The sequence below is a fragment of the Felis catus genome, chromosome C2 (genome assembly GCF_018350175.1).
Source record: "Felis catus isolate Fca126 chromosome C2, F.catus_Fca126_mat1.0, whole genome shotgun sequence".
Lineage (NCBI taxonomy): Eukaryota > Metazoa > Chordata > Mammalia > Carnivora > Felidae > Felis > Felis catus.
Genome location: NC_058376.1, coordinates 139191714 through 139202794, shown reverse-complemented (window position 1 = coordinate 139202794; position 11081 = coordinate 139191714). Strand labels below are relative to the sequence as shown.

Below are 11081 nucleotides of genomic sequence, written 5' to 3'. Positions count from 1 at the left end.
CCTCGTTTCTCTGTGCCCTTTACTATCCAGTAGGCAAACTTCCTAATGAATTAATGCTTGATAATAGTTGAAATGTGCTATCATTTAGAAAAGACTTTGAAAAAACTGTCACACTGGATTGTTATTTTTGTCTTGTAGATGCCTTCGCCGTTACTTTCTTATCTTCTAGCTATAGTTTTGAGGGTTAGGCTCACTACACACCCCAAAATGTGTTTCCCTGGTGTGGAACAGAAGACACGGATGTCGGGCATGTGAGATGGAAAAATGGGATGTTAAAAGTGAGAAAAGTCTTTTGCATGCTACCCAGAGAGGGGTTGTTCTGGGTTCCCATGTCACTTAAAGGGAAACTTTGACCTTGTGCAGAGCCCTTGATGTCCTGCAAGTGAAGATGTCCTCACATTCCTTGCAGCAGGAGCCCACTAAGGTGGCACCCACCTTGACTTCCAAATGGGACAGTACACAGCGATGGCATCTGAGTCACACATCCGAACAGAACCCGAGAGACGCTTCTGCTGGCAGCTCCTGCCCTTGAAAACCCGGCTGATGTCCATGTCATTTCCTCCAAGAATACTGGCCAGGGAGCTGGGCTGGAGTTGGCTGCTGCCACCAGAGCCACGTCTATGGCCTGGCCGCTTCATTCCCGGAACCTTCACCAACCTGTTCCCGGCAGTCTTCCCAGAGCCACGACTTCCGGTGGATGCGAATCCCATGGCTGACCACCAGCCGCTCACGGAGGCATCTCGCATTGTCCTGCCTACCTCTGTGCCTTAACCTGTGTAACACAGATGCTCCTCTGCACTGTGTGGACATTTCCTTCCCACCGGGCAGTAAGGGAGCTCGCTCAGCAGGTCGCAGGCGGCGGGAGCGGGGGCCCTAAAGTTCTGCGCATGTGCGGCACCCGCCCCGACCACGCACCAGAGGGCACACGTGATCTGCCCTTCTGCAGAGATCCCGAAGAGTTCGGAAAGGAAGAGCAGGCTGCTGCTGACAAGACCGTGACACAGGAGGCATTTCAGGGTGAATGGGCTGCTCCAGCTTCCCAACATGTGGGTCCTCAACCCGGGGCCACAGGCGGGTCCAAGGGCGCAGGTGCCCTCCGGGCCTCTTCAGCGGGCTCCTCCCGGGGACTGGTCTGCAGCTCCCGCCGCTCACGTCCCTGCCTGGGTAAGAACAGCCACTGAGTGGTCTTAAGCTCTTCTTTCACAGACTTCAACAGAAAACGGAAAACAAGCAGTTCCCCCAACCCCCGCAAAAAAGTGGGAAAGGGCCACTTTACGGCAGCAGAAACGAAGGCTTTGTAAGCAGTGCTTGCTCTGTATTCCAGTAATAACAGCAGGGCTGCGAATGGAACCTGGGTCCTCTGATTCCAGTTCTGCTTTCCGGTGAAAGTGATGACAGCAAACATTGACCGAATTCTTTTTTTTTTTTTTAAGTTTATTTATTTATTTTGAGAGAGCATGTGAGAGAAAGGGGGGTGGGGGGGGAGAGAGAGAGAGAGAGGGAGGGAGGGAGGGAGGGAGAGAGAGAGAGAGAGAGAGAGAGAGAGAGAGAGAGAGAGAGAATATCCCAAGAAGGCTCTGCACCACCAGTGCAGAGCCCCATGCGTGGCTCCAACCCACGAACCAGGAGATCATGACCTGGGCTGAAATCAGATGCTTAACCTACCGAGCCACCCTGACGCCCCTGATTGAGATTGAATTATTAAAAAAAATTTTTTTTTAACATTTCTTTATTTTTGAGAGACAGAGGGAGACAGAGTGTGAGTGGGGGAGGGGCAGAGAGAGAGGGAGACGCAGAATCCGAAGCAGGCTCCAGGCTCCCAGCTGTCAGCACAGCCCCACACAGGGCTGGAACTCACTGACGGTGAGATCATGACCCGAGCTGATGTCTGATGCTTAACTGACTGATCCACCCAGGTGCCCTTGAGGTTGAATTCTTATTATGCGCCAGGCACTCAACTGTGACCAACGCGTGTGTTGTCATTGTTCTAGGTAGGCACAATACTTTTTATTTATGCCACATATAATGGAGATGCCATTACTCTCCTCATTTTGCAACTGAGGAAACAGAGCAAAAGGACATTATAACCGAGGGTAAACGTCTTTTATTTGTTGAATATCCCATCCCACTTATGAGTTTCTTGTCTCTCAGCTTCAGATTCGTCCTTCAGTATTTGCTGTATGATAGTGGATTGGACTTTTTGGGGCATTTCTTCTTTTCAGTGGGATGAGGTTGAGCTTCGTCAGTAGAGGGAGCTGGAGGGACATTGCAGGAGGAAGGGGCTCTCTTCCGTGTTCTGGCTGCTGGGTTTGCTTTCCCCTGCTCCTGCCGCCTTCAAGGGTGTGTGTGGTGCAGGGGACGGCTGGTATTGTTTTGCCCCAGCTGTGCACGTACCTGAGTGGGAGGTCCCTTAGTTAGCAGCCTGGGCCCAGTGACCACCTTGTTCTGGCCCTTCTGATGTGAGCGTTGCGTGTTCCAGCCCTGGTGCCCCCAGTGGCCTGCCAGCTCCTTCTGTGTGCCCTCCCACTAACCCCTGCTGGCTTGTGCCCCAGAGGTTTGCTTCCCCTGGCTCTGCAGGTGCAGGCGCTGTGTGCTCCAGGCCTGGCACCCGCCGTGGTGCCCGGACTCGCTCTGCGTGCCACATCAGCCACAGCTCCACCGTACCTAGGGGGCGGGGCTTGCTGTGGCTTGCCTAGTAACTCAGGCAACCTAGTGAACTTCTTTACCATCCCCTGGGCTGCAACCACATCTTTGAGGAGATCTGAACCTCAGCCTTGGGGAGGGAGCCAGATGGGTTGTTTTTCAAAGTTTCTCCTTCCCTGGATTCACCCTTGATCCAAGGTATCCTTTAGAGTTCTTTGTATATCTTTATAGTTATTCTCCTCAGTTTAAAAACTCTTTATATTAAACTTCTGTTTGATTATTGTGTGGTTTCTGTTTCCTGATATCTGATTTGATACAATCTGGTATAGATTGTACACTCTGATATAATCTCTTCCCCTCTCCTACCCAGAATAATCTCTTCAACTGTCTACTTTGTTTTATTTGTGTTTAATTTATTTTATTTACTTATGTATGATGACAAAGGTGTTTTTCTATGACACTGATAAGTCAATTCTGTCTCTTGGATTCAGGGAGTGGACAAGGTGGTCTCTAGAAATTGATTGATTCCTTAACACATTCATTCATAAAAAATTTTACTAAATGCAGGGGCGCCTGGTGGCTCAGTTGGTTGAGTGTCCGTCTTCAGCTCAGGTCATGATCTCACGGTTCGTGAGTTCAAGCTCCACGTTGGGCTCTCTGCTGAGTCGGGCTCTGTGCTGACAGCTCAGAGCCTAGAGCCTGCTTCAGATCCTGTGTCTCCCTCTCTCTCTGCCCCTCCCCTACTAGTGTGTGCGCTTGCTCTCTCTGTCAGTTGCTTTCAAAAATGAAACATTAAAAAATTAAAAACAAACAAAAACTTTTACTGAATGCATATTTTATGCAAAGCGTTTGGGTTTGCAAGGTGGATTAAGGCGCTGTCTTTGCATAGATGAACTCACAGTCCTGTAGAGGAGACACACATTTAAACAGGGTAAATTAGGACACACTGTGATAACTATTATAGTTGAAATGTGAGCATCACTTTCTGGGAACACAATGACAGAAGGACTCATTCTGTCTGAGGTAGTTGGTGCAGCCCCATCAGAACTGGATCTGGAGGAGTTTTCCCAGTTCCAAAGGATATGAAAGTCTGTTTATATAGATCACTGTATGGTTATATATGGGGTTATGTAGATAATTAGAGACTAAGTTTCTAGACTTTCTTTATTGGAGAGAGAGAATGTTAATATGCTAGTAAAGGTAACACAGAAAGAGGGATGGTAAAATATTGCTGTGCTGGACCAGACATAGTCCTGGCTTTGTCATCAACTCACTGGGGGGCCCCTGGACACATAGTAAACTCTGTGAAACTATGCTTGTCCAACTATAACTGGAAACACTTGGATTATAGTCCTGAGCGTCTCTTCTAACTCTAAATGGTATATAATTTAAAAGAACGTATTCAAATAGCAGATGCTAGATTTATGAAACCAAAACAGAACTTTTATCATAAGCATTCTGCATTGGATCTTTTTAAAAAAAGAAGTAAGATAACATTTGATTAAATAATAGAAGACATCTTGGAGGAGAACTCACAAATAGTCGTTTCAGTCTGGATGAGGTAGTGTGTCTATTGTTAAATTATTTGTCTCCAAGAGATGTTTATAATCATGAAGTGCTGGCTCCATAAAGGATATTTTATATTTTCTGAGAAAATAATAAAGTCAACCTTGCTGACAGCCTTCATGTTTTGACACATCTTTAATTAAACTGGTGGCTAAAGATAGATGTTTCTAGGGCTCAGATGGTAAAAGGGCAAATCATCGGATCTCCTCTTGCGGAAATTTTTCAGAGGCTTGGGAGAGAAGCTGAGAAATGGATTCCTCAATGAATATCACGGTTGAGGAAGAAAATGTCTAGAGTGTTTGTATATTAATTTATCAGTATGGTGTTGTTAAAAGTCTCAGAGAATATTAGTGTTTGAAATTATTTTAAGATGCTTAACACTGGAGGTGGCAAATGGGATTTTTAACAGACTCTACTTAGTCTATAATAGCATAGTATTATGATTGAGGAAATGGGCTTGGGAGTAAGTTTGCCTTGGCTGAACCTCTAGTTCCAGAATTTAGCAGCTGTGATAATTTTGAAAGGTCACTTAAACTCTCTTAGCCTTAAGTTTACAGGTCTGCGCAATAAGGACTGCAATAATGGTACTTACATTATGGGATTAAAAGAGGTGATACATGACATGACTTGCAATGGTGTCTGGCGAAGAGAAAGCACTCAATACCAGTTAAGATTTATTATGATCACTAGAGCAGATACCTCAGGAAAACAATATGGAGGACAGATGCCAGAAGGATGGGTACAAGTCTGGGATTAGGAGCTTACTGATTATAATTATTGATTACTAATTGAATCCTTGGATTGGTCCATTATGCCCTTCAATTTCTGAGGTTTTTTATTGTAAAGTTGCACTTTTTATTTCTGCTTCCTTCCCTTATATAATTGTTGTAAGAACAAAGTGAAAATGTGTACGCGCAAGTACTTTCTGTATGTCATGGGCCAGTGGAAGTGATTACTGTGAGACAAGATCATCTTTCCCCCTGAGGTTCTTTGTTCTTTCCTCCATCATCCTAGTGTATAGGAGTCTTGAGTAAGTCCTAGTCAGAAGACGGATACTTGTTTAGCATAATGGTGCACCTTTCCTTTTTTTTCCTCTTCCATCAAAATTAAAGATTTATTTGCGAAAGACCTTGTTTTTTTTTTTTTTTAAGTTTATTTGTTTATTTTGAGAGGGCGAAGGAGGGGCAGAGAGGGAGAGAGAGAATCCCAAGCAGACTCTGTGCTGTCAGCACAGAGCCTGGTATGGGGCTCGAACTCAGAAACCACGAGATCATGATGTGAGCTGAAGTTGGACACTTAACCACTGAGCCACTCAGGCGCCCCAATTCTGTCAGAGACCTTGTTAAGAGGATGGAAGGAAAAGCTATAAATTGAGAGAACATATTTACATACCACATATCTGACAAAAAGACTTTTTTTCCAGAATAAAGAAACTCTGACAGGTAACAATAAAGGAATTAATAATAATCTAACTTGAAGTGGGCAAAATACATCAATAGACATTTCACTGAAGAGGATTTGCAGATGAGAAATATGTATTTTAAAAGATGTTCGATACCATTAGCCTTTGGAAGATGGAAATTAAGAGCAGGTTGAGATATCACCACATACCTATTAGAATCAGAACTAGAAATCGTATCAATGCTGGCAAGGAGGCAGAGAATCTGGTCTCTCATACATCGTCAGTGGGATATACACAGTAGTGCAGCCACTCTCGACAACAGCCTGGCAAGTTCTTATAAAACATGTGCACTTACCATACAACCCAGCAATTACACTTCTAGGCATTTATTCCAGAGAAATGAAGACTTATATTCACATAAAGCCTGTACACAAATTATCAAAGAAGCTTCATTGGTAATAAACAAAACCTGGAGACGACCCAAATGTTCTTATTGGGTGAATGGTTAAATAAACTATGGAATAATCATACCAAGAAATACTATCCAGCAGCAAAAAGAAACAGATTATTGATACACACAACGATTATGGGTGGATATAACGAGAATCATCCTGAGTGAAAAAAATATATTAATATCAAAAGGTTAAACGTGACATTTTTAAATGATGAAATTGTTAAAATATTTTTAACGTTTATTTATTTTTGAGAGACAGAGAGGGACAGAGCATGAGCAAGGGAGGGGCAGAGAGAGCAAGACACAGATTGTAAAGCAGGCTCCAGGCTCTGAGCTGTCAGCACAGAGCCCGATGTGGGTTTTGAACCCATGAACTGTGAGATTATGACCTGAGCCAAAGTCGGGCACCTAACCGACTAAGCCACCCAGGTGCCCCAAAATGATAAAATTGTTTAGATGGAGAATAGAATTGTGGTTGCCCAAAGTTGAAAATGGGGTTGGAGGGTTGTATGGCTATAACTCTATAGATTTAGAGCTGGCAGGTGAGTGTCTTACCTTTAACTGCACTCTGCTGCCTCATGTAATGGTGCATCTTTCCCATGGCATATTCTGTTGATTCTGTCCAAAACATATTGAACTCCGTCCATGTCTTTGTCTCATTTGCTGCCACCTTAGTGCAAGATACCATTTCCTCTGTCTTTGAGGAAGTTGCTGCTTCATTGGTATTCTGCTTCTACTCCTGACTTCTTTTAAGTCATTTTCCATTTGATTTCTAGGGCAATGTCGCTCTCCTGCATAACGCCCTCTAATGGCTTCCCATTAGACTTAGAATAAAACCTTAACTTTATACCACAAAGTCATATATGATCTAATTCCTGCTTACTTCTCTGATATAATCTGCTGCTGCTTTCATGTTGCCTACTGTATGCTGGCCTCATGAGCCTGCCTTCTATTTTTTGAGGAAGGCAAGTTCATTCTTGACTTGAGAGCATTAATATAGTTGTTTTGCCAGCCTAGAGTATGCTTCCTCCTGCTGGCTTCCCCCTGATTCTCTTGCTATGACTATTTCTTATCATTTTGTGGTCTCCCAGAGATGCTTTTTCTGGGTTTTTCATTGCACATTCCTATTTTAATTTTCTCCATAGCTTTTATCACCATCTGATGTTTTCTTTGAAGGTTAGCTTCAGGAGAACAGCATCCTTATCTGTCTTATATGATGCTTCACTCCTAGGACCTAACAAGTATATGGCATGAAATATGTGCTAAAAATATCCGTCAATAGGACATATAAGTTAAACTTTGAAAGGGGTTAACACTAACAATAAAATAGTGCTTCTCTTTCTCCTCCTCCTCCTTTTTTCACTTAAAAGACTCTAAAGGACTTAGAATCTCCTCCAGGATAGGATCTCAAAGGCCTAAATATATCTCCTTCATGTACTTACCTCATGGAGTCTGGAGAAGAAGCCATCTAGAAGCCATCTCTTGATGATGGAGTTGACATCTTGGGAGAATAACAAATAGAGAAAAAGCCTGAGGATACCACCAGCAGTGAAATGGATCTTTAGCAGTAGAATATCTCCAACTAAGCTATTGTATATTCATACAATGGAATATAAGAAAGAGAGAAATGCTGCTACATGCAACAACACAGAGGACTCTTATGGTCATGATGATGAATGAAAGAAGTAATACAGACTGTATCGTCTAATTCATTTATATGAAGTAAAAGAGTAGGCATAATAAATCTGTGGTGACTAGCAGAAAGGTAATAGTGGTTACCTTTCGGGGAAGGTATTCACCAGGAGGGGGCATGAGGGAAACTTTTAGAATTTTGGAAGTACTCTATATGCATATGTAAAAATTTATTCCCTTTCTTATTTAATACAACAGAATAAAAGGATTTGAAAAATCCATTAGTGTAGTCATAAGAAAAAGACTGAGGAGGGAGTCATGGGGGAAAAGAAGAGAGAAGGAGACCAGAGACTGCAGATTCATTTAAGGTAGACCTAGCATGGACCCGTGAACCTTGAGCTCTGTGGGTAGGTAAGATAAACCAGCGTGAAATTCCCATTAAGACTTCACCTACATATTTTCCAAGACTTAATCACTCTAATTATGGGATCATAACTCCAGTGCCCAAAGCATACTCAGGAGGTCCAACATTGCTTAAGAATCAAGATTTTAGTAGCAAAAGCGAGTATAGGAAACGCTGAGTTCTGGAATTTTTTAAAAACAGCATAAACAGTGACACATTGCATGCAAAATTCAGCTGAATGATAATGAAAAAGTAACAAGGCTGACTGCCCTCTGAATTAAAACAACAACAAGACAGTATAAGTTTCTCATGCACAGTAATCACAGAGGATTCGATGGCACAAATTAGTCAAGGGAAAAGCCCTCACCACTTAACCTCCCTTCATGTACGAATCCATATTTCCCTCTAGGTTAAAATGAAATCTCCTTCTTTAGTATCATGTTCCCCTGAACTCTGTGGAGGGAAGGTCATGGGAATAGGGTCAGCTGGCAGGAGACATGGCATTCTGAGGCTTGTATAGCCATTTAATTAAATGAAATAACAGTCGATGCCAATAGACTGCTGCTTGGATGATTTGCATTCCCCATAAATTATGGGGCAGATATTTATCCTTTGTGGAGAAGGGTTACTTTCCTCCCTTTTGGCTCAAGTTCCCTCTGATTTTTCAGAATGATCAAGTGCTTGGAAATAAATTTTGTGTGGTTTTGTTTTATTATTAAAGATGTGAGGGCAGGGGGTGAGTGTGTGTAGCTGAAAAGCCAATTCCTAACATAAAGTCCTTTCCTCACTTGTGCACATGAAACTTGCATTTCCATGAGCATCCGTGGCTGGCATTTTGAAGAGCATCATGCTTGCAATTCTTTATAGAAGACTCAAGGTTGGCTTAAAGAGTTGGCTTGAAAAGCACAGCTTGTTTCCGTATTTCAACAGAACAAAATAGCTCGTCTAGTTTGCAATCTGCAGCCATCCTGAATTGGGTAGCATTGCAGTAAGTGGTATATTAGTTCCTGTCTTTTAGAGTCCCTGTGGGTTTCCTCTTTAGTTGTCCTGCTTTATTTGACCATTTATAAGCATATATGTGGCATGTTCTTCCCACCCTGTTGAGATTTCTCTAGCCTGTGCTTAAAGGTGGAACTACACTATTAAGAATAAACTGGTTTCTCTGGCTTGTGCTTTTGCTATTCACACAGGAACTTAGGTTCCTGTGAGGTACCCCTCAAGTATTTCTAGGTCTTCCTAATAGGCATCTCATATATGATTACAAACCAGCTGGTCTCATGCTGCATGCTACCATGTCAACATACAATTATGTGTCTGCCACAAGTGAGGCCCAGCAGCTCTTGAGATGGCAAAACCAAAGTGGGGAAGAATATGTTATGATTTAAAGATATGGCGAGGCACCTGGGTGGCTCAGTTGGTTAAAGGTCTGACTTTGGCTCAGGTCATGATCTCACAGTTCGTGAGTTTGAGCCCTGCATTGGGCTCTGTGCTGACAGCTCACGGCCTGGAGCCTGCTTCGGATTCTGTGTGTCCCTCTCTCTCTGGCCCTCCCCACTTGTGCTGTGTCTCTCTCTCTCAAAAATAAAATAACATCACAAAATATTAAAAAAATATTTGGCTTCAGGGAGAAGGAGTTATGATGGTGGAGTAGCATGGAGATGCTGAGCTTGTCTCATCCCTGAGATGCAGCTAGGTCAGCACCAAATCATTGTGAACACCTAGGAAATTGACCTGAGGATCAACACAGCAGTCTTCATAACTTGAGCCATAGAACTCAGCAGGTACACAGTGCAGAGAGGTGAACTGGGGGAAAGAAAAGCCACAGAGGGTAGGGAGATGTTCTGTGGAGAGAGGATGGAGAAAGAGAAAGCGGGAGAGTGTGGCACATCCGGATTGTTGAATAAAAGCAGTCCCCCAAAAGTAGCTGGAGAGGAAGAGTAAAACACTCGTAGGAGACTGAACAAGAAATATGTTCCCCCAAACCATTGATGGGAAGAAAGGAGAGGGTTTCAGTACCACCAGGATTCTGTAAACAGTGGAGTGCAGCGTCTGAAGGTTTGGAGCTTAGTCCCTGCTGGTGCTCTGGTGAGGATAAAGGTAAACCCCAGGAGTAGGCAGTGGGGTCTGAGGGCTCCATGTTTCACATGGGGAGGAGGTGTTCCCCTGCTTGGAGTGCATTTGGTAGAGGCCATATGGCCTCCCCGCGGGCAAAGGTCCCAGCGGACCCAGGAGAGCAGCCACGTTTGCCGGTATTGGGAAAAAGATGCCAAAGTGCCGTGAAACCTGGCACCAGGTTGTGTGCTGTGATTTGCCATAATCTCTGAACCTCTTCTGCTGAGTGATCACATGAACATTTTCGGAGGCAAGGTGGCACCCAGCCATTGCTCAGCAAGACCCCCCTCCAGGGAGTCGTCATGGGTCCAAGCCACAGGGGTCTCTGAAGGGTGGGGTTTTGAAACACAACCCCATCTGAGATAAAACTCTGGAGGGAAGTGCTGCCTGGTAGGCACATGGCTTGGACATGGACAGGGTAGAGGCCTGAGTGGACAGAGGCCTGAGACAAAGGAGGGGTGCTTTATTGTGGGCTAGTAAGAATGCTAAGTTCCTGTGCCCTAGAGACTAGGGAGCTGGGTGAAGTCATTTCCACCTCTCCTCTCTCCCCAGCATGCATGCCACACTGATCCATCCCAGTAAGCTAAGCAGCACCACCTAGTGGAGAATAATGCCCAACTGCATCCTCCAAGCACATCTCCTAGAAGACCAGCACAAGTCACTCCACCTGCTTAGTGTAAGGACTATAGAGAGCTTCATAGTTTCGGTTCTAGGGGAAACTGGGTGTAACTTCATTTGGGTTTCATTATGTTTGCTGGTTCAGTTATGTGTTTGTTTTCTTTGCCTCTGGCTTTGCTTGAGTTGTTTTTTTTTCTTTTTTTTTCTTTCTTGAATACAGAAAGTGAAAAAATTATTTGCATTTTTTTTTA

At 43.9% G+C, this 11081-nt stretch overlaps 1 protein-coding gene across 1 annotated transcript; it reads left to right on the top strand.

Annotated features, from left to right (window-relative positions):
• The first annotated feature begins 718 nt into the window (after positions 1-718).
• LOC111562242 (40S ribosomal protein SA-like) lies at positions 719-1388 on the top strand. Its single transcript, XM_045037675.1, has one exon. The coding sequence runs from the start codon at positions 786-788 to the stop codon at positions 1179-1181; it is 396 nt and encodes a 131-aa protein (XP_044893610.1). The 5' UTR covers positions 719-785; the 3' UTR covers positions 1182-1388.
• Positions 1389-11081: the final 9693 nt, after the last annotated feature.

Excerpts from the sequence above, each read along its gene's own strand:
- LOC111562242 (XM_045037675.1), top strand. The coding sequence starts at position 786 with ATGCTCCTCTGCACTGTGTGGACATTTCCTTCCCACCGGGCAGTAAGG.